At 36.0% G+C, this 24,614-nt stretch overlaps 1 protein-coding gene across 1 annotated transcript in view; it reads left to right on the forward strand.

The window, feature by feature from the left end:
• C4H1orf112 (chromosome 4 C1orf112 homolog) overlaps window positions 1–24,614 on the forward strand; it is a 68,068-nt gene that overhangs the window by 29,497 nt on the left and 13,957 nt on the right. The window contains exons 13-19 of the mRNA XM_036753468.1: window positions 1,726–1,808; window positions 2,135–2,186; window positions 9,658–9,747; window positions 12,581–12,766; window positions 15,408–15,530; window positions 16,784–16,879; window positions 22,670–22,783. Coding sequence (XP_036609363.1) covers window positions 1,726–1,808; window positions 2,135–2,186; window positions 9,658–9,747; window positions 12,581–12,766; window positions 15,408–15,530; window positions 16,784–16,879; window positions 22,670–22,783 — 744 coding nt within the window. The remainder of the gene's footprint in view (window positions 1–1,725; window positions 1,809–2,134; window positions 2,187–9,657; window positions 9,748–12,580; window positions 12,767–15,407; window positions 15,531–16,783; window positions 16,880–22,669; window positions 22,784–24,614) is intronic.

A 24,614-nucleotide genomic window follows, 5' to 3' on the forward strand; every position in this document is an offset into this window, starting at 1 on the left:
CAGAGGAGGTTTCAGTTGCTGCCACACTTCTCATTGAGGATTAAATACTACACTCATAATGAAACTGAAAATGCTTCTCTTACTTTTGTGTAATCTCAGACTCTGTACTGGGCCCTCTTCTCTCTCTGAACTCTCTTGGTGATCACATTAGTTTACATTCATTCAACTATTATCTCTATATAAATGACTCCTGTCATCTCTGTGTAAATCTGTATATCCAATGCTGTCTTGAAACCCAGCAGCCCAGCTCTTCCACTTCTGTGTCCCATAGGCATCTCAAAGTCAATATGTCTAAAACAGAGCTCATTTTCTTTCCTCATAAATCCATGCCTCTGTTCAATTTCCGTGTTTCTGTCATGTGTATCATCTTTCTTTTGGTCACCCTGGTTTGTAACTGTAGAGTGAAATAATTAGGTTGATTCTGGGTCATTTTTTAATTGATCCTATTTACAGTTAATCGATTTTGTCCTGTAACTGCCTACATTGTCGTTCTTTGTCTCTGAACTTAGTTCAGAAATTCAGCTGGCCTGTAATGATTATCTCATTGTTCTGTTCTTGCCTCAAGGAAATCTGTTATCCTTGAGGGATGCAGGTGGACACCAGGGAGTCTGGTCTAATATCTTTATACCACCAAGTGTAGAAATATGTTTAATATGATTATATGTGTATAACCTATATCAGATTGCTTGCCATCTTGGGGAGGGAGGGAGGGAGAAAAATTTGGAACTCAAAATCTTATAAAAAATAAATGTCAAAAACTATCTTCACATGTAATTGGAAAGAATAAAATACCATTTACACTGCCAGGCTATCCTTCAGATATGTCTGGTTTGTTGTCCAAAGAAGTCAGATCCATAGACTATCTGTAACCTTGCAGGTAGACTTAAACAATGAACATTTCTTATCACAGGAGGAAAGGAGGGGCTTGTTGCATGACCCTCCTTCCGAATTTCTAACCAATCAGCCAGTCCCCCATGCCTCAGCTCTGTAACCAGTCATAGTGACTTCGCCATTCATGATGTTGAGCACTTTTAACGAATCATAACTTGTTCCCCACCTACGAAGTCCTGTCGTTTGTTCTATACTCCCCAAAACTATAAAAGAGAACTGTCCCCCTCATGCGAGATCTTAGCTTTTCTGAGGAAGCTGAGATCCTGTTTATTGACAAATTCATACTTTACTAACAATCTGATCATGCTCGGAACTTTGTGCCTCAGTTTCCCTTATTTTGACTGTAATAAGAGTCATCCTCAAGCCTTTATTGTCATTTCCCATAGTCAGTCAGTTGCTGACTTTGACAAGTTATACCTTCACAACATCTTTTCCGTCTGGCCCCTTTTCTCCATTCACAGTAGAAGCATCTTAGTTCAGGTTCACCCAAAGAAGTCTCTCTCCATCCATCCTCTTCCTTCTCCAGCCCGTTCTCCGTGCAGCTGCTAAACTGATCATCATAGAGCACCATTCTGACCATGTTACTCTTCTGCTCAGGAAGCATCAGGGACACCCTTTATCCTCCATAATGAAATATACATTCCTCTGTTTTGGTGTTTCTAGTCCTTCACAATCTGGCACCAGCTTTTTATTTGACAGACATGTATTGTTGTGCCAGGCACTATGTTAGGTGTGACAAAAATGAAACAGTCCCTGCCATCAAGGACCTCACATTCTATAGGGAATATATATATATATATGTAATTTTAAAATACAAATTTCTGTTTTTATCAGGATGTCACATTATTGAATGCTGTACTTAATTATGGAATGATCACCTCCTTATTAGCTATGGATACATGGTGCTTCCTGGCCCGGTAAGGCATAACCTAAAATTGCTGTTTGATATATCTTTACATTGATTTGTAGGAATAAGTAACAGTAATTAATTGTCAGTTCAAAGGTATTTTGATTGCAGATTTAATCTTTTATATAGGAAGAGTAGTAGTCTTGCAGATCAGAGAACCATTTTAGGCCATCCTTCTGAAGCCTAGACTAACATTTTTTAGCTTATTTGCTGTCATCTTGAAAATGATTGAAGTTTACATTTCTTTTTAAAAATATTTATTGCCTTACTAGAGCTCATTTCCTTGCTTGTCTTAATAAATATATGATCCTGAATTATTTCTCTTTTCCATCTCAGGTATGGGACTGCTGAACTCTGTGCCCATCATGTGTTCATAATAGCACATTTGGTGAGTAAGATAACTAGGCCTGAAGTCCATTACTGTACTTAGGTATGCAAATTCTCTTCTCTACTCTTGGAGAGTACTAGAAGTAGAAAGTCACATGCAGTTTGAACTGCAGGGTTCATTTCTTCTGTGAATAATTCGATACTTTTCAGAAAGAAGAATTAAAAATAATAATGGTGTTTGAAAACTGAGGAAATTGTTACATGTTGGGAAAATCTTACCCTTAGAAAGATCAGAATGAATTGGATATGGATTAAATGAATTTTTTAAGTGAAAAGGAACTTAAAATTGAATGTAAAGTAGATTCCAGAAATTATGCATGCCAAAAAAAGTCTCTTCTTCATCTGATTCAAATAATGTGACTTAACCTAACTTTCAAAGTGATCTTTTAATTAGGGCTCCTTATGGAAATGGCCACTAGGTGGTACCATAGTGCATAGAGTACCAGGCCTAGAGTAATATTCCTCTTCTGAGTTCGAATTTGGCCTCAGATACTTAGTTAGCTGGGTAGTTACTTAACCCTGTTTGCCTCAGTTTCCTCATCTGTAAAATGAGCTTGAGAAGGAAATAGCATAGGATGCTGTCTTTGCCAAGAAAGTCCCAAATTGGATCATGAAGAGTTGGACACAATTCAAATGACTGAACAACACCACCAAATGGAAATGAACTTAAAAGTGATTTATGTCTTTGACTTTCTTTCTTTAAAAAAACAAAAGTTTAAGAAGGGGAAAAATGTTATTCTGATGATTGCTTCATTTGAGAAGGAAGTAGATTGAGGGAGTGAAGTCCACTTTAAATCCTGAGAAGTTGTGGGCAGCCTGTGTAGCTTTTCAGTGGACAGGATGTTCTTTTGCTCTCTGTATCTTGTTTGGAAATTTTAACAGGATTGATCAATTAAGGGATAATTTTCACATTATAAAAGCATTTTCCCCTACTTTACTATGTAGGTCTTCACAAAGTCCTACTCTGATCCCTCATCATGGGATGGAGATAAGCTCTTAAAGGTTTTGCCAGAAAAGCACAGACTTTGGTAGGTTCTGTCTTTCACTGAAAAGGCTCATGTTTGTGGTCCCAGCAGCAGAATGTGTTTGCTTTCTGAAGACCAGCCTAGCTGAGTATGAAGAGCCTCATCTCCAGTAGGCTTGCTCCTTGGTGAGGAATTCTTCCCACATCAACCTCTGAAACTAAAAGAAGTGTAAAATATTTCTCAGTCCATTACACACCCTCCTACCCTGCCTTTCTGCTTCAGCAGTGATGGTAGCAGACTGGTAGAATAATAGCATAGGATGCTAAGAGTCACATAGTTTTTAGACTGCCCAAATAGAAACTTCGCATAATCCAGATTTGAGATCCTTGTCCAGTAACCAAGTGCATATAGATGGAATAACTGAATCTTTTGTTGTAAAAGAAGCACAAAGACAAAAAGAAGTGGCAGCTAGATGGAAGGGATAACTCATAGGTTCTCTTTGGGAGGGGCAAATGAAGAAGTTGATGGAGTTGCTTACAAGTGTAACTACAAATATTATTTAATGGGATATTTAATCAACTCATGTAGTAGTGCCCATAACAAATAATTCCAAGAAAACCTTCATGATAATAGTATCAGTTTATGCACAGCACCTGTTGCAAGGGATCAGAATGTAGAGAGGACTGAAGAATTCTGCAAGATTCTCCTCATTCAATCAGCACATACTTTGATGTTTAATGACTTCAGGGATCCCAAAGAGCAGGTGGTGAGAATAAGCCGTTCTGATCTCCATGGGTATGTTCTGCTGCCACTGCCTGAGTATTTAATTCTCTTTTACTGCTCTTCTTTGGAGGATGTGGAAAGTACTGTGGAAATTATTTTTCCTTTTCTCTCTAACAGAGCCAACCTTCTATGCCTGTAGAAGATGTCTGGGAAGGTACATTACCTCAACCCTCCCAATTCCTTGCCTGAGAAACTTACAATTCAGTAAGAAACTTAGGAGAAAGTATGCTGAATATCATGTTACTCAAATTCAGAAAGTAGGAAATAAGCTGAAATTTAAACAGAAGGTATACAGTTTGTTTTCAAAATGATTTTCCTTGAGAATATGACAGTATTCTAAATACTGCTGATCCTCAGTACATCTACATTTCATCAGTACAAAATGAAAGATTGTAATATAATTATGAAAAACTCAAATTTAGAAGGCAAAGGAGGAGGTTGTTTTTGAATTAATGCCCCTAAAAATAAAGCAGCAAGCAAAAAATTTCTCTGGAGGTTTGTCAGAAGCCATTCTTAACAACCTGAGAAAATCTTAAGTGCAATCTGTTCATCAATAATTAAAAAAAAATTAGTCAGCAAGCATTTAAGTGCTTTAATATTTGCTAAGCACTGGCTGAGTGCCGCAAAGAGAAATACAAGCAAAAAGATAGTTCCTCCTCTTAAGGAACTTATATTCTATCTAGTGGGACAAGACAACTCATAAAAGGGAAACTGAGAAGTGAGAGAAACGATGGGGGGACGTCATGGCTAAGAACAGAAAATTAGGAATGGCTGATCTGGGCCCTTCCCCAAAATGGAAGCTAGGAGAAGAACTCACCAATGAGAGAAGAGGCCTGAAGGATCTGACTGAGGATCCAGCTGAGGCTGGTGGCCAAGTCCAAATACTTTAACTGAGAGATTTGTTGTCTTCATAGTTGATCTGAGGAGTATTTCAGCAGTTTCACAAACATGCAGCCAAGAATTTCTTCACAAATCCATTTGAGTCAAAGAACCTAGGTTGAAATCTTGCCTCTGTTACCACCTATTGTGATATTGGATGAGTCATCTGACTTCTCTCAGCCTAGGTTTCCTGATTCGTAAAATGAAGAGGTTGGATTAGATGGCCTCTGAGGTCTATTCTAAGACCCTATGAATACTGCGAGGAAAATCCAGAAAGCTACCAGTTTTGTTTGTGTGGGGTGAATGCTCAGCTTGGTGCATTTGGTTAAATTAAAAAATGTTGTAAGAAGACAGATGTGATGTTGAATGAATGTTACATAGATCACTAGAAGTGTAAATTAAATGTATTTACTTTGCATACAATGTCTCAGCTCAAAATACAACAGGATTTGTCATGCTTCAGCTTATATGAGAGTTGAATGTGTTGCAATATAATTTGGTATGCTGCATAAATGGAAAGCAACAGTGATTTTCAAGTTTATGATGATAGCATCTCTTACCAAATACCAGTATTTTGGATATCATTTCTGAACTTTCCATAGAGTAATAATCACTATTAAGCTATTCAAATAGAAAGGAAATTGTGGATTTTAATAGCATTTTTAAAGATGTAATAATACATAGATTTGGAAGAGAATTGATGTGTTTTCAGGAAGAATAATTGGATTTATGAAAAATGTCTAAAGAGAATAAAATGGTCCCCACTCAAAATAGTCAGTCTATTTTGAAGGCAGGAATTGTTTCCTCCATGAAATCAAGGGTGTCTTCCTAGCGTTATGTTTTAGCATTTGTTTTCTGAACAGCTGTAGGAACAAGCAGATGTTTTTACCCTAAGTGAAGATAACAGCAACAATAATAATAGTAATATAATTAGCATTTACATAGTGCCTACTATGTGCCAGGTACCATGCTAAGCACTTTACAGTTGTGAGCTCATTTAATCGTCACAGCAACCCTGAGAGGTAGGTGTTATTCTTATCCTCATTTCAGAGCTGAGGAAACTTAGGCAAATGACTTGCCCAAAATCCCATAGCTGGTAAGTGTCTGAGGCCAAATTTGAACTCAGGTGATCCTGACTTCCAGCCCACCACTCTGTCTACTATGTTACCAGTTGAAAAAAAAAGTGGCTTTCTCTTTCTTCTTACAGTTTAAGTGGGACCTGGACAGAATTTCAGAAGTAACTACTTGTTTATTTAATTTATAATTTAAATATTTTGATTTCTGTGATGCTAAAGATTCATGTTCATTTTTTTGGAAACTTATGTGAAAAATTTTCAAAACTACTTGTTTCAACAATCTGGCTAGCAGCTGCTGTGGGGATGAAAAACCAACACAAGCCCAACAACAAGAATGCTGCCAGCATAGGTTCTTTTGATCTGCTTTACTAAGGAAAGCAACATTAAGGGGTTGACAAGTTTAATTTAATCCAGCATACAGACATCATTCACTTAGTTCAGGGGAAAAAGCCAGCACCCTGAACTTCAGAGCAAATACAAACAAATTACAAACATCGCCAGATAGACCAAATATAATTCATAGTTACCAACATCTAAGTTCAGCCCGGAAGCTCATAATAAGGGCTGGCCCAGAGTCACTCACGCCACCATGGCTGTGGGTAAGAGCTCCGAAAAATAGAAAGCCAACCCCTGGTTTTATATCTTTTTCAGGGTCAAGGATGAGTCACACATACGACTCACCCACGTGACCTAAAATCATCACAAAGAGGCGACTTAAGCCCACGTGGTCTAAAAGCCTCTGATGTCCCCAAACAAGCCACTCAAACTGATGTGTAAACTAGGCCCTCCCCTGACGCAAGGAGGTCACCAAGGACTCCCAATCTAATCAAGGAAACAAAGGCCAAACTCTTCAAGGGCACTAGGTTGAACTGAGTGCTAAGAGCCCATTTTGATTGCCAACACAACTACCTGAATAAATCTATCAGAATAAAGCTTACTTAATGTACAGCATTTGTTTTTTTCCTCAGTATTTAATTCTACTTGCTCATGTTTCTGAAGGCTTGGTTAGACATTTTTTTGCTACACTTGTTACAAGTCAGATTACTGACTTGGCAAGCAAACATCAGTCAGTAACCAACTTGAAAGAATTCAAATGAGAAGATATGTTGTACAATTCTGATATGACCTACTTAGGTTTTTGAAGTTCATAAATGGGTAAAAAAAAAAAACAGCCACATATTGATATAGGTTACTAACGTTTTGTAAGGAAATTTACCTGATAAAAAATTTTCATAATGAGGGGACCTGCAGAACCTAGAAAATTCTTCAATCAGCAAACTTGCATCTTTTCTAAGTGAGGGATATTTCAGTCAAAAGCAACAACAATTTAGGATATTAACTAATTTGTAAGATATGATAGTGAAGAGTAGTATAAGGTTATGAGAAGTTTCTGTTCATAAAACAGAAGCAGTGCTGGGAAAACAATTTTGCAGAAAACTTGGTAATAGACTCATTTAAAATAAAATCATTCTGAGGACATTTAAGGATGAAACTTGAAAATAGGTAACCAAGATATGAAATAAGAAAAGCTATGTAAATATTTTTATATCACATTTTTTCCTCTACCCAAACAATGGAACCACCATATTTGTACTGCTACATCAAAGTCCCTAATATCTTATATGAGGAATTAGAAAGAGCATTAAAGGGTACAATCAGTTAGACTAGACCAAACGTGCACAGAGAAGATCTGTGCTTCAGAAGACACAATTTTGAAGGTTCTGAGGAATCAATCCTTAGGGTATCTGAAAGGAAAAAAACTACCAGACTTTGAAAAAAAATCCTAGAACCCCATTGTTACCCTTTCCCTTCCCAAAGGTAGCCATTCATGCTTTCTGTACAAAATTTTTAACAAAATAGTTCATGCAAGAATCAAAAACATCCTTGATGAAGTTGTGAAAAAGCAACAGGCAGATTTTCGCAAGGAATATCATACAACAGACTCTGAATTTACAGTCATACAATTGACTGACATAAAGGGAATATAAGATTCCACTATGCTTGTTGTTTATTAACTGCTAGAAGAAGAAAAAAGACATTTAATTCATAGGACCTGTCTCTCATGCATGGGTCAAAGTCATGTAACTTGAAACGTAACAGTGGACAATTTTGTTCACCACTCTGATCTTAAATATTAAGTGGGGCATAAAAGCCATTGTTGTAAAAGACACCCAGCACTGAGTCCAAATGGAATGGGGATTCCTTATTCATGGTGAGATCCTTAAGATACTCTTATTTTCAGATTATGTTCTACTAATTACTCCAATCACTGGAACAGTGAAAAGACTTCTCTAGGAGATTCTTAATTATACAGAAGAACTGTGGCCTGTCCATCCTAGAAAAAAACAAATCTGTGAAGAATGCTTGTTGTCCATACTAGAATGTGCATTAGAATGGGTAACCCATAAATTTGGTCCATCAGTACATGTATCTTGGATATACACTATACATGGTCATTGAGCCGTGCCCAGAACTGAATAAGACAATGGTCTGAATTTTGGGGGGGACCCCAAAACTTCTCCTTGAAACAAATGTCTTTTTAATGATAGGATTCTTCTAGGGATGTAGTGTAGCTACAGATTTTAAAATATCGGTCTCCAAAGAATTAAAGTTGAGGATCTCCAAGGAGAAATGGAGAGTCTCATGATCGATATACATTATCAACAAAGAATTGCAGAATAGAAGTGGTGTAAAGAATATCTTCAGACAAGTTTATGACTAGCAAAATAAGTCCAAGTCATGTGACAAGAGAAGAATAGTGTGCATCAGCATATTTCTTTGGTGTCCATATAATGTCAAGGGAACTAGAGGATAGCTCCTAGCATGTTGGATGAAACACCAAGGAAGCTCTAACCAAAGTGATTGACAGCAAGCCTAGAAGGTGAAAGAGCATGGATCAGTTGTGATGTGTCTTTAGCCGTAGTTCAATATCAGTAAGATCATAGATCCATCAAAATGTGCAAGAAGACTAAATTGCTTGTTCCTTTAGGGCAGAGACACTATTCTGTCTAAATACTATCTCTCCAAGTACCTAGCATAATTCTCTGCATATAATAAGTGCTTAACAAATGGCAATGATAGTTCTTATAGGATCTTTTAAATAAGGAATTCTTTTAATTCATTTGAAATATGGTTCTGAGTGAGAGTCACTTTTATAGTTATTTGCCTTTGAGCCTTACCAGTTAATCAAGTCAGCAAGCCGAAAACATTCGTTATACATCTACTGCTCACTAGGTACTCTGCTAAGTGCTTTTAAGATACAAAGGAAAGGGGGGAAAATTAGCCCTACTTTCAAGGAGTTCCCAGTCTAACTGGGGAGACAACATGGAAAGAAATATGTTCAAGCAAGATATATATTTTGTGTAGGTGTATTATACACATCTGACCTCCTTGCTATTTCTTGCAGAAAACCATTTTTCCCAACTCCTTGCGTTTTTCACTAGCTATCCCCCTGTGCTTGGAATACTCTTACTCCTGAGATACGCGTGTGTGTGTGTGTATACACACATATACACACACACATACACATATATATAAAGAGAGAGAGAGATGTATAGAAACATCTGTAAGAATATATATGGAGAACATTAGAGATAATCTTAGAGGGAAGGAGGATAAAGAAAGTCTTCCTGTAAAAGTTAAGTATTTTAGCTGACTTATGTGAAGGTTATTGGTAGTTAATTTACAATTCATCTAGGGCCTTGTATGCCATATAGAAATTTAATAGTGGTAACAACTGAGATTTAGTTTTTCCTTTTTTATTTTGCAGATTAAGGCTTGCCCTGGAGAATGTTACCAGCTCACCAATTTGTCAGTTCTGCTAAGGCGACTGTTATTCCTCATGGATACACACCATCAGGCAAGAGTGCCACTACCCTCTTTTGTCTTTCTGTTTTAACACACTGCTTTGAATTGAAACCAGATTTAATTTAAATTATTCCTATTTTTTTAATTTAAGTATAAATTCAGTCTTGAAGTACCTTGGCTATAAATTTTGAGTCTCTTGTTTCATTTAAAGAAAACACATAGGTAAGTGTGCATATTAGTTTGTAATTCTAAGTTGTTATTATTTTAATAATGACTTTTTTGAAAGGTCCACTTAAAATCCCCACTCTTTATTTTATATACATATGCGATAACTTGAAAATATTTATCAAAATTAAAGTTTTTATTTAAAGGAACTTGCATTTTAGAAGAAAATATTAGTTCAAGTTAGATTTATGCATATGGTGGCATCTCAAATTTTTCTACTGCTTGAATTGAGCTTTATGGTCAAACTTATAAATAGGATAACACCTCATTTATCTACTATCATTGAGGATTCTCAGTCCACAAATTTCCCAGGTGCCTAAAGCATCTTTAATGGAAATACATTTGAAACATATTATATCTTTACTTACCTTAAACAGTAATTTAAAATCATTAACTTTTTCTTGATGACAAGGGCATTATTATGTGCTCTAATATAGTAGTTGTCTTTAGGCTTTTGAGATATATATATATGTAAGTTTCTTTGCCCCTATATTAAATGGATTCAGATTATTGCTCTTTGAGAGTTTTAAAAAAAAATTTTATATAATTGTTTTTTCTGTATCCTACGTTGTCATGCTGTAATTTCTCATTATCTGTGTGCTATCTTGAATTCCATTTTAATTTGCGCCTTCAGATCTTCTGGAAAATCAGAGAGTAAAACTAATTTATTAGAGTTTTGTGTAAAGTAGAAATACAAAGCCTCTTCTGATTCTTTAATGAATAAATTTACTCAGTAAACAAGCATTTAATAAGTGCCTGCTGTGCGCCAGTCACTATACTAAGCTCTAAGAATACAAAAAAAGGCAACCAGGTCCTGCCTTCAAAAGACCTTAGATTCTCAGCGGGGAGACAACATGTGAATTACTATATACAAACGAGAGATGATGCACGAAAAGGCACTGACCAGGGTGAATGGGGTTGGGAGGATAGAGGGGACAGGGAAGCCAAGAGGTAGAGTTGAGCAGTAAAGAGTATTCCTGGCATAGAGAATGGCTAGTGAAAAAGGCAAGGAACTGGCAGTCAGATTGTCTCCTGTAAGAAAAGGCAAGGAAGCCAGTGTCACTGGATCATGCATGGAGGGCAGTAAAATGTAAGATGACTGGAAAGGTAGGAGGAGCCAGGTAGTGAAGGGCTTTCGAAGCCCAACAAAGGATTTTCTGTTTGATCCTAGGAATAACAATGAGTCTTGAGTAGAGGAGTGACATGGTCAGATCTGTACTTTAGGAGAACGGCCTGCAGAGAGACTTGGGGCAGGGAAGTCATCAAACAGATTGGTACTGTAGTTGAGTTGTGAGTGATATGGGCTGTGGTGGAGAGCAGAGAGGGATATATGCAAGTGATGTTTCAAAGGCAGAATTAAGCCTTGGCCACAGATTAGATATGTGGTGAGTGCCAGTAAGGAGCTGAGGGTGGCATGAAGGTTGGGAAACAGGGGCGACTGGGAGAATGGCCATAGCCTTGACAGTAATAGGAGAAATGTTTTCTGGAGGGGACTGTTGGTGCTAATGAGTGTAATGTTGCCTAGTAATTCTCCTTCTGAAAGTAGCAGGTGCTAGGACTGCCTTGCCATTAGAGCAGAATCACTACCACAATGTATCCTATTTTATTAGCAAAATCTTTGAAACAAAAGAAAAGTATCTATCAAAGAGAAAACTTAGTTTAAGACCAGAACATATACTTTTTTTTACCTCACAATCACTTAGAAGTTTTATATCAGTTGGGCACCATGTTTTAAATGAAGGAATAATTGTGTAAAGTAGACCTAAGATTTTGAATATGCATTCAAATCAGATACCATTTTCTAAAAAATGGAAGTTACTGTACACATGGGTCTGATATAGATTTACATTTGAGCACATTTCAGGTCTACTATTTCTGTCACAATACAGAAAAAAAAATCCTAGTTAATTTCAGTATTTGCTTTCTGTTTCTAAGTTCTTCAGGTCTATTGAATGTGCATGTGAACATAATGTTTTACCACCACTGTTAATAAACTACTCAATGTGCATTTTCTGTTTAGTAGTGAAATTGATTTGCCATCGATGCTTTCTTGTATGAGGAAGTTGGGCATTTGTGAATATAATCTATAGCTTTATAGGCTAGAGAAAAAGTTAATTGAACTGTTTCAGTATCAAGCTTGTGACCTGGTTTTCATTAAACACTTTGCCCAAGCCAACTGAGCTTGTGTACTATAATGTTTAATTAATTATCCTTTTCCTGTTAGTATACTTTAATGTTATGTCTGTATCAATCATACTAGAGACTTCAGAGACACTCTGGAAGTTCTTATGCCTATGGGGAAATTCTATTCCACTTAACACCTCGCAAGACAAATAGTTTTAATGCTTGCATTTAAAATTTCCCAGTGAATTTATAACAAATTATCCTTAAACTGCTTTTTTGCATTTTTGGAGGCATATATGCTGAAGAGACCACAATATTTGTCTTCCTGCTTCACAAAATTTTATGAGGAAAGATTGGTCTTTTTTTTTGTTATAAATTTTCATGCAATTAAAAGGCGTTTTTAGAAATGCTAAACAGTAAGTGCTTCCGTATAACAAGACACTATATTATATTATTAATTAATTAATTATATAATTAGTATATAATTAATTAATTATATTAATTATGTTATATTAAATTATAACAATTTCTTTCAGATGGAGTTTATCCAGAGATTTTCCCCTAAAGAAGCAGAAAATCTGCCTTTGTGGCAGTATATTTCCTTCAGGGCTTTTTCTCCTGAACTTAAAAGCCAAACAGCAAATGAAGTCACCGTGGTGGGAATTGCACAGTGTAAGAAATGGCTAAGCAGTGGCCATACTTTGGGAGAACTTGAATCCGTGGTAAGAAAAGAGCTTGGAAGTGATTGAAATTACTCTTTAGCATCTTAGATTATTAAGGAATTCATATAAATATTTGCTGTTTTCTTGTTAAATGTAAATTATGCCCCCTTTTTGCCATTGACACTGATACAAGGAAAAAATAAATTTAACACAGTATTTTATGTCTCATATTTATGCTGAGAAAACTTTTGATTGTGGATACTTGGTTATTCCTCCTCCCCCCCCTTTAAAAATTTTAACAAATGATCATTGAATAGTGGACTTAAGATGACTGGTGAGTTTGACTCAACTGCATCTCCCTTCAAGGTTGTACCTTTTTAGGATATTACCTCATAAAATAAGAGGCATTAAAAGGGGATCATTGAGACAATACAGTGCAGGTAGCTCTTCTCAGAAGAAGATGTTACTCAAAAAAATTTATTAAGCACTGTGTATTATATAGTAACACACAAGTGTTTAACTTGTAATTTAATATAATATACGTTTGAAATTTTAGAATTTCCTAGGAACATAGAAACTATATAGTGTTCAGTAGACATATTTAATTGGTATATTTGTTAATTGCTCATCACTCTACATATAATTCCAGCAAGTCATGGGTTGGGACACAATTAAAAACGCTTGCTTGAAAGAGATGTTAAGTTCTTTCTTTACTTTAGAGTAAATTTTTTGTCATCTAATTAGAAAAGGTTTAAATTTATCCGATTTTTCATTTATTGACCAAAATTCCTGTGCTTAAAACAAGGTATGATCCTTCTATTGACTATGTGCTCTGATTTTCTAAAACTAAAACTGTTTAGACTGAGACCAGATTTTCTATCCAGCTGGCAACTTGGAGTATTTTTTTGTAGAAATGGAAAATCAGTGTAGAGATAATATAATAAAGATGCACTCAAAATCTTAACTTGAAAAATATTTTGTTAATTTTAGGATCTGATTATACAAGCGATCAAAGTATATTGTGCAAAAATCATTACTGCATTTGCTGTCTTTTATCGCTCAATTACCTTTTCATAGCATAGTCATATTGTACAATCATACAGCTTAAGAGATTGAGTCAGTCAACAAAGATGTATTAAGTGCCTACAATGTGCTAAACACTGGGAATACAAAGCTAAATGTGAAATAGCGCCTGCCTCAAGGAGCTTACGTTCTCTCAGAAGGGGCATTAAAGATCATTTTTAGACTAGCCTCTTCATTTTACTTATATCTGAATACAGATAAATTGAAGCTTTGCGTTTCTTTTCCTGTGGAATGTGGTTACATGTGGTTGTTTACTACTATTGGTATTTCAGTGTTTCAGTGGTTGAGATTTATGATCTTGTCATTGTAGCTATTTCCTCAACTAGTTCAACTCACAACCCATCCATGCTTTCTTAATCCTATGTAATTCTTGTCTATATTTGCCCATAAATCCTCTATAGAAGAACCATGCAAAGGACTGGAGGCTTTCCTTTAGGTTGCTCAATATTTCATGAATACCAGTGTAACACTCAGGCCTTATCCCTCATTCTTGATATATGACCAGCCCACTTCTTTTTATGACTATACTTATTTGTAATTATGTCTTCTGTGTCATTTCTTGAGCACAAGTCATTGTTGGTAATATGGTGTAATGCACCGGGCATCTCTCTCTTTTGGGCTACCTTTTTGGTTGCCCTTTTGGGTTACTCGTACTTTTGATTCTTCAGAGCTCCATGATTAGCAGGCATAGAACATCGCTGAGATTATTGGTTTTGAAAATATGGGCTTTGGTGTCAAGGAGCAACTTGGGATCACCAAAAATTTAATTAATTTTACCAGAAAGAATACAGTCTCTTCTCCTCTCCTTAATTTTATGTGTCTGTGTCATTTGTCCCTCTGAAAACACCTGTCCAGGACACACAGATTGCTGACCTTATTTAGTGGCTTACCTAAGTGCCAGTCGTAGCCTTGGCAGTAAGCATTCTACTTCTGAGAATCATACTTTGTGTACATTAAGTGCTAAGTAGATTCTTGCGCACTAGCCTAGGAAACCACCACATCCATATATCATTGGTTATGTGGGAAATTACAAATGAATGCTTGTAATACAAAGTGTTTATAATTTAGAGCCTGCTTGTAATTTCTTACACTTGTTTTTAGAGAGAGACTTGATGTTTATGAACCCTCTTTCAATGCAGTGCCATCTGTAGCTATTAATAGTCTTATTAATTTCATACTAATAGAGAAATATGGTTTTTGTTTAGAAACATAAAACAAGGCCTTTATGTTTTCAGAAATGGATCATTTTGTCAAAGAAGTGACTGACAAACATACTTGGTTGTTTTTATTGCTTCTAGATCAGGGATTCTTCACTTTTTTTGGTGCCATGGACCTCTTTGGTGATCTGGTGAAGCCGTCTCAGAAAAATGCTTCTAAATGCATAAAACAAAATACATAGAATTACAAAAGTAACCAATTATATTGAAATAGTTGTCAAAATTTTTAATTAAACAATTTATAAATTATTTTGCCAGAGGTTAAGAACCTGTTTTGGGGATATATGTGGATATTTTTGCTATTTGGGGTGATGCCTGCGACGCCAAGGTGATCAGGCTGCTGGGATTCTTGTAAGGCTTTGACTTACAAAACTAATGCTGTTGTTTTGTTCCTTTCTTAGAATGTTGCACTCTCTGCTTTGTTTACTGTGTGTAATTCTGTAAGTGAAGCTTTGGAGGTGGGCCAACAGGCAGGCATCCTGGAAGCTGTGAGTCCCCTCTGGACAATCCTACATGTTAAACAGGTAAGGAAACAATTTAGCATTTCCTTGAATAATGAAACAAACTTAAATAGTGAAAGAACAATAGTGTTGAATTTTTGCTTCCTTATGCCAACTTTGTCATTTCTAAGTTGGATCTTCTCTATTCTGGTGGCTCCAGGGCTCTTTCTAAGACCATAGAGTTTGCCAGATGCTAACCAGGCTTGGGGGGAAGAAGGGGAAAGATAGTTAATTTGCCCTCCCACTTCCCCTGCTGAAAATCCAAAAGACTGCCAGGCCGCCTGTGATTGAGGAGAGCAGAGCCAGCTTACTTTACTTGTTTGTAGGCTTGAGAATTGTATTTTGTGATTTGTTTTTGTTGAGAAAACCTTTGTGAATTGAAGTAAATTTGAGAACCCTGTCTTCCCAGGCTGATGGAGCCTGAAGGGGTATAGCCATGTTTTGTGATGCTGCTGAATAGGCTGCTGTTAGAATATTTATTTTTGCATTAGTATTTTTAGATTTCAGATATTTCAGTATTTTCCTCATATAGCATTTTTTGGTCCCTTCCACCAGGATTCTTAACCTGAGAGCATGAACTAATTTTTCAAAAATATCATAACTGGTTTCCTTTGTAATCCTATGTATTTTATTTTATGCATTTTAAAACATTATTCTGAGGAGTCCATAAGCTTGCTGTCCATCAGGGTCCAAGACAAAAAAAAAGATTAAGTTCCTGCTTTACCTTGATGCCTTTATTCTTCATGAGATAAATAGAATACTTGTAGAGAGGAAAGATAGAATTTTAAAGAGAAAAGATAATATCACAAGTGGCAAACAAGACATACCTTTTAGACTTGAGAATTTTTTTATTATTTTTATTTATTTATTTACTTCTCAGTTTTGTCTTCTGTCCTACTGTGTATGTTTTTGTGTGGTTTCTTGTAGGAAAAGATAAGCCTTTTTTTTTTTTAACAAAAAGATGATATCCAGTTGAGATACTGTGATTCTCTGTTGAGTTGCAGTAGAGAGCTGAATCTGACACAAAAATTAATGATAAATTTTAACCTGACCTAATTGGAGATTTTTCAAAGAAAAATCTTTTAGTCCCAGGGACACTATTGCTTTAAAAAGGCAGTTTACTTGACCGTTTTGCCGCCTTCTTCTCTTCCTACATTTTAGTATTTTCTGGCTTTTTTCTGATGAAACCAGATTAAATGTGAAGTGATGTATAAATAACTTTTCTTCTCAACTGGAAATGCCATAATCAATACTGTTGCATTCTGATGTTTGCTAAGGTCTCAAGTCAGCCTTATGTTCACTGGACCCTCAGCCTTTTACTTCCACTCTTGGGATTTTTCATACAGGCTATAGAACCTCAGCTAATAAGTCAGGTAAGAAAATTGTTCCTGAATAAATTGAATTTCTCATGTGTAGAATGTTTCTAGGGAATTATTTTGGCTTTTACTAATTTATTTTGAAGGATATGCTTTTCACTTTATTTTTGAACTATATATAAACTACATGGAGACTTTCTCCTCAAATTATGTTTGCCTTGCTTATTCAGTAGCTAATTATCCTTTCTCTTTACTTCCCCTTCTTTTTTCTGCAAGTCTTGAAGCAACTTTGCACGGAGAACCATTTTCTACATAGTTTTATGGATGTCCCATCTCCCAAAGCAGTCCTAAGTCAATTGTTACTTTTTTTCCCACCATCCAGCAGACAGAGGTTGCAGGTCCATTGACCTATAATCTGGGGCAACTTCTGTGCTATGGTGTGGAATAAGATCAAGTTGGACCTAGGTGACTTGTTTCCCTCATAGTTAATAGGGCCCAGTAGGGGTAGAGAGGTTTCAGGACCTAAATGACTATGCCTTCTGGGGAATCCTTGTAGAAGTGGATAAATCCTATTCCCTATCTGGTGGTTTTAAGCTGTGGGAGATTGTGGGGGAGGTTATGAGAGGGCCTGGGCCTTACAGGATCTCCAGGGTATGCTTAGAAAGTACAGAAAGGCATTAGAACCAATTGACACACACATAGAAATCTGTCCCACTAGATCAGGATCTGGTTTGAACTAGAAGGGATTATCTTTCAGTGAGTGACCTAAAAGGCTTGCCAAAGCCCAAACTGAAATCTTCCACTACCTAGGAGAGACAAGAAGTAACTTGTATGGTTAAAGGATTGTATTTTAGTATTTAATAAAATGGTGACACACAAGATATCTTTTGGAGAGAGCAATTATTTCTGACACATATATTGGGGAAGAAAAAAATGAAGATAAGTTAATTTGTTCTATATTCAGCCCACTGTTCTAGTATGTTAGGATCTTATTAGATCCTGATTCTGTCAACCAGTGTGTTAGCTATACCTCCCAACTTTTTGTCGGTTTACAGATTCAATAAGTGTACCATCTGTGTCTTTATCCAAGTCACTGACGAAAATGTTAAACAGCCCTGGTCCAGACCCAGCACCCTGGGACGGCATTCCACTGATCATCTACCATGTTAACATTGAACCATTAAAAATATCTCTTTGATCCTGGTCATTCAACCAGTTCTGAATCTATTTAATTGCTATGTCATCGAGGCCAGCTCCTTCTCCTTCTACAAGAAAATATGGGATACTTTAAAGCACTTTGCTGAAATACAGGTTAAACTGTAACTGCAGCTTTCCTCTCGTCTACAAGTTTAATTATCTTGTCAAAAAAAATTCTGCATGACTTGTTCTTTATGAAGTCCTCTTTCTTGGCTCTTTTTAAACCGTGACTCCCCATTCTAGATAACAAATTAAATGACTTGCTAATGTTCCTACAGATAATGAACCTCAGAGGCAGGATGCACAATTAAGTCTCTTGTAACTCCAAGGTCAACACTCTTCAGTACATTGAGATTTCTATCTTCAATTATTACACATAAAAAAAAAAAAAACTTTGTTCCTACATAGTTCATTCATGGTCCATTCTCTCACTTGTCCAAATGGAGTAGATTCTTTTTTTCAACTGGTTTGTCTTAATTAGTATAATGTCTTTATACTATTTTGAAGTTCATTTACATAAACATGCATAATAAATATATATATATATAATGTCTACCTGTATATTCTGATTAGTAGGGAATTATTATAATCTATGGATTATAATTAGAATGCAGGAAATCTCTAACTCACCTCCTGTACCAGCATGGTCCAGTACCTGCAGGAACTCCCTTTACTTTTCCGTCTTCCTAGTGCTTGTAGAGGTCTCTGTAGATACATTCCCAAATTAAGTCAGAATGAATTTTCATGGAGAAATGTTATATAGTGTTTTAGTCTTTTCAAATTTATTTACAATTTCTATGTGCCCTAAGTGGCCAGTTTTACAGTTTTATTAAATGTGCCATGTAATGCCGAAAGTGTCTACATAAATACATATTTAGATGTAACTATAGCTAGTAGTAGCTTCTTTAGTTGTCCCATCAAAAAAGCACCATGGGTCTTTTTGCTTTAAATTCTCCAACAGTTGGTTCAATTCCATATTTTCCCTTTTGTTCATCTTTTTATTAGATTTGTGCAACTCAGAGAGGAACATTAAGGTCTTCTATTGTTATTGTATTACTGTCTATGTCTTTTTGTAGTTCATTTAATTTTTCCTTTTTGAATTTGAATGCTATGCCATTTGGAGTATATAGGCTTAATATATTGGTTATGCTATGTAATTCCTTTTCACATAATGTAATTTCCATCTGTATCTCTTTATATTGTGAAATTTTATTTGTGCTTTGTCAGGTAGCATGATTGCAAGTCCTGCTTTTTTTCACTTGATGCATTGTAAATTTTTTTCCAGTCTCATATTGATTTTTAAATGTATTTCTTTTAGGCAACAGTTATGAGGTTTTGTTTTCTTGCTCCTTTTATTGGATTATTTAATCCATTTACATTTGAAGTTCTGAATTAAATTTACGTTTTCTCCTTTTGCTCTCTAATTTTTTTTAATTGGGAGGGGCTTTTTGTTCCCCTTCCTCTTTTAAGTCAGGACTTCGTCTCTACAGTTGACTTTGCTTAATCTGCTTTGATGCAACTTTATTCTCACAGACTTTCTTCTCTTTCCCCTTTCCTTCTTATCCCTTTACTCCAAAACCTTTACATAGTCTTGGAGTTTCAACCTATTGTTTTTTCTTTCTTTTTCTGCACCTTTTTCTAAGAAGCACTTCTTTACCTTACTCTCTTTGTTAAATCTCTTCCCGTTTCTATATTCTGAGCTATTCTTTGATTCGTAGTTGATACACTAATTTATTCCATCTTTGATCTCTTTGTGTTCCTCTGCAGTACCAAGTTGGAGCTCTCTAACCAGTTCTAACCATTTTCTCCATTATTATCTTTGTAGGTCTTTCCCCATCATCCCTTTTTTTTCTGTTGTGCCTCACTCTTAGAAATATTAATTCATGAAGGAAATGGTGAGGCTAGAACCATCATTGCCCACTGGAATAAATTGCCATGTGTCCCACAGCATGTTGTTTAATTCTGCCCTCTGCTTTCCTGTTTGCCACATAATCTCTCCTCTCTGTGTCCTCTGAATCTTTTATGTGCTGGTTGCCTCAGGAACTCTGATTTCCTTTCTTCCATGGTAGGTTGTTCATGGAGGCACAGCTTTCTCTGAGGAAAAGATCTCACTCTACAGTCTAAACTCATTCTAAAGTCTCTATCTCTCATTACAGACATATACTGCTTCCTCTGTGGCAGTGTTGTTCAGTGGGACACCCTCCCCACATTGGGATAAGACCTCCCATTTTATTTCCCCTGTTTGAGTCCCTCCCTTTTGCCATCCTTCACATTGTCCTCTAGTCCCTCTTCTTGCTCATTAGAGACTACAAGAGTTATCTTCCCTTCATTGTTGACATATGGACTTGATTATGATATGTCACACATTCCTCTAATCTTCTACCTCTTCTCTTCCCATGTATTCATCTTCCCATTCTGTGATTTAGTCCCATAAAATACATTGATTTACTTAAGGGGTTGTGGGGTTTAGTCCTTGGTCTAGACCTCTTATGCCTTTGTCTTTTCTCCTGTTTCTTTAAATTTTATATTTATCTTTATCTCTGTGTGTACTTTTTAAAAAAAATTTAAATGTCCTGTTGTTTTTTTAAACCCTATATGTCAGCCTTTCTTTTTCTTTCCTTTTCTTGGTAGTTGTGTTTATTTACCTTTTTTGTATTAGGAATATTTCCAAATCTGCTCCCATATGGTTTCTCTCTCTCCTACCTCCAGCCTCCTCTTCCCTCATACCTACCCCAGTGCTTCAGATACCTCTTTTTTTATTGAATATTGGTGTTGTTTTCATTGATAAGGCTCAGGTGTGCAGGATTTATACTATTGTGTCACATTTTGAACTCTTTTGTGCCCCAAAATACATTATTCCTTCACTTCTGTGGTTTTTTGTAGGTGCAGAATCGTCTTGTCTTATTTGAATTTCATTTACATTCAAAGGTCTTTTTCCTGGCCACTTGCAGAATTTGTTGTGATTGGAAGTGTTAAATTTATCCCACTGTATGTCTTGGAATTTGAATCTTAGGGTCTTTTTTCTGACTCATTCTATGGATTCTTTTGATTGGTGCTTTGTTTTCTGTATTCAGAAAATCGGGCAGTTCTATTTCCTGCATGATGCAGTTCAGATTTTTCAATTTGTCATGTTATTATGAGATACCTGTGATCTTTAAACTATCTCTAGGCATTATGTCTTCAAGAACAATGATTTAAAAATGCCCTAGAAAAAGTAAAAATCATTATACAAACCAAAGGTATAATATGTGAGAAATAAAACTGGTTATAGGAGTGCATAATAGGTTCTTTTTATGTTGAATATAGGGAAAAATACGCAGTATATTTATATAAACATCTCTAAAATTTTTTTAATTAGATTTTTTATTTTTAGTTTGCAATACTTAGTTCTACATGTTCTTGAGTTTCAAATTTTCCTCCCTTCCCTTCCCTCACCCTTCCCCCCCAAAACAGCATGTAGTCCGATATAGATTCTACATAAATCTTCACATTAAACTTATTACACAATAGTCAAGTTGCAAAGAAGAATTATGACCAATGGAATGTTATCATAAGAGAGAAGAAACAAAACTGAAAAAGAAGAGAAAAAAAAAGAGCAAATAGTTTGCCTCCATCTGCATTCAGACTCTATAGTTCTTTCTCTGGATGTAACTAAGCTCTCTCCCATCATGAGTCCTTTGGAGCTCTCTTTGAACCTTGTATTGCTGAGGAGAGCCAAGTTATCAAAGTTAGTCATCTCAGAATCAATATGTCTGTGGTAGTGTACAGTGTTCTCCTGGTTCTGCTCCTCTCACTCAGCATCATATCATGTAGGTTTTTCCACGTTACTATGAAGTCTGTATCATCCCCATTTCCCCACAATAGCATTCCATTACATTCCTATACCACAACTTGTTCAGCCATTCCCGAATTGATGGGCATCCCTTTGATTTCCAATTCCTTGCTACCACAAAAAGCTGCTATAAATATTTTTGTACATCCAGGTCCCTTTCCTACTTGTGTAATCTCTTTGGGATATAGCCCTAGGAATGGTATTGCTGGGTCAAAGGGTATGCACATTTTTATAGCCCTTTGGGCATAGTTCCAAATTGCTCTCCAAAATGGCTGGATCTGTTCACAACTCTACCAACAATGTATTAATGTTCCAATTTTCCCACATTCTCTCCAGCATTCATCATTTTCCTGTTTTATCATGTTAGCCAATGTGACAGGAGACATCTCTAAAATTTTATGATTAGGGACAGGAGTCTTATAGAGTACTACTACTTAAAATAACACAATATGAAATCCATATTTACTAGAAATATTTCTATCACAAAGAGATCTTTTGTTTTTCAAGAGGATTTACTTCCTAAATTTATTTAAATACCACATTCCCGTAGTATATTTAAAATATTCGATTTAAAACAATTCAGTTATACACATCTAAGAAGCTGTGTATAACCTGTCATATATGTGCATAATATGTCATATATATGTGTATATATTGTTTAAAGCTGTATAATTCTAAAATTTAAATAACTGTTTTCTAACTTTGTCAGACTTAATAAAACAGATGTTAAGTTTAGAATTGATTGTTTCAAGTCTTGAGTGGTCTGTGACCAGCTAAGATTTCAGTATGTAAGTATTCTTAGGTCTTTTTTTGTTTAGGTGGTAACTCTGCAGACTTCTCTGCTTAGATTGGATCCTCCTGACTATGTCCGTTTGGCAATTCTGGATTTTGTGTCTTCTTTAGGGAGAATTTTTATTCCACAAACTATCCAGGTAATATTCTACAACTCTATTGTTTCTGTGTTATCACACTTTAAATTTCCTGTCTCTTGAAGGAGTGATGCCTATAGAATAGATAGTAGTTTTTTACTTTGTTTTACTAATATATCATGGATTTGCTCAGTATGTTGGGAGAAACTAAAAGTATTTTTTATTAATTTTATTTTTTAAAAATTAAGCATTTATTTTCTCTTTCTCCTACTCCCTGCAACTCCAACCAAAAAAAGAAAAAGAAAACCCTTATAATAAATAAGTATAGTCAAGCAAAGCAGATTCTCTCATTGGCCATGTCCAGAAATGTATTTCTCTTTCAGCATTTTGATTCCATCATCTCTCTGGCAAAAAGTGGATAACATGCTCCATCTTCAGTTCTCTAGATTTGTGGTTTGTCATTGCATTCATCATTGTTCTTAAGTCTTTAGAGAAACAAATATATTTTTAAGGGAGATATTAAAACTTAAGTCAAATCAGCAAGAATTTAATAAAAGCTTACTGTATACCAAACACTGTACTAAATGAAAAGAATACAACGAAAGGCCTGCTAAATAGGTCTGAGAATCATTTATATAAAGGTAACAGTTTTATCCATCCGTGGGAGCAGATGAGATCACCAAATGACATAGTGTAGAGGGAGAAAGAAAAGGACCCAGGACAGAGCCTGAGGGACACACCCAGGGTGCATAGGCATAACCTGAAAGAAGATTCAGCAAAGGAGACTGAGAAGGAGCAGTCAGATAGGTAGGAGGAGAACCAGGAGGCAGCAATGTTATGAAAATTGAGAAAGAAGCTAAGTATCAAGGAGAAAAAGGTGATTGGCCTTGTCAGAATCTGAAGAAAAGTACAAAAGAATGAGGATTAAGAAAAGTCCAGTGATTTATCAGTTAAGAAATCATTGCTACCTTTAGAAAGAACAGTTTCAGTTGAACAAGGTCAGAAGCCAGAATGCCTAATTAATAAGAGAGTAAGAAGACAGGAATTGGAAGTCCCAATTCTAGAAGAGCTTTACGAGTTTAACCACAAAAGTGATGAGGTACAGCATGATCTCAGGTAAGAGATATTTGAGGATAGGGGAGACATGGGCTTGTTAATAATGATGATGATTATAATTATAGCTACATTTTCAAGGCACTTTAAAGTTTGCAAAGCAATTTAAAAAATTATCTTATTTGATCCTCAGGACAAACCATTCACAGATGAGAATACTGAGGCAGACAGAGGGGTTAAGTGATTTTCCCAGAGTTATATAGACCATAAGTGTTTGGGGCTGATTTTGAACTCAGGTCTGACTCCAGGGCCAGCGATCTATCCACTGCACCACCAGCTGCATCCTAGCTATTTGTAGGTAGTAGGGATGAGATTGAGCCAGGAAGACATTGAAGATTGTTGAGAAAGCAGAATTGATAGTAGGGTCAGGTGGCTGGAGAAGAGGGGATGGGAATCACTTTGCCTGTAGAGGGGTTTGCCTTGGCAAGAAGGGCTGCCTCTTCATGTGATACCTAGATGAAAGATGAGATGTGGCACAAGACATGTGAGTGATATCAGATGAGGGAAGGATGAGAAAGGGAGTCCTCAGTGAATGGCCTCAATGTTTTCAGTCAAATATGAGGGTGGGGGTAGGGGAAGCCACATAAGGTTTGAGGAGGGATGAGAAGGCTTGAAAAAGACGTTGTAGTTAGTGAAATTATCAGTTACTTAGGGAGGTATACAAGGATTGCCTTACATCGGTGAGGTCCCAGTTGTAGTTTATGTAACATTAGGTTGTAGTGGACCCAGTCAGCAAGGTTTTATGATCTTTTTTCCAATATTCAGCAAAGAATAAGTGGAG

Source organism: Trichosurus vulpecula, chromosome 4, assembly GCF_011100635.1.
Source record: "Trichosurus vulpecula isolate mTriVul1 chromosome 4, mTriVul1.pri, whole genome shotgun sequence".
NCBI lineage: Eukaryota > Metazoa > Chordata > Mammalia > Diprotodontia > Phalangeridae > Trichosurus > Trichosurus vulpecula.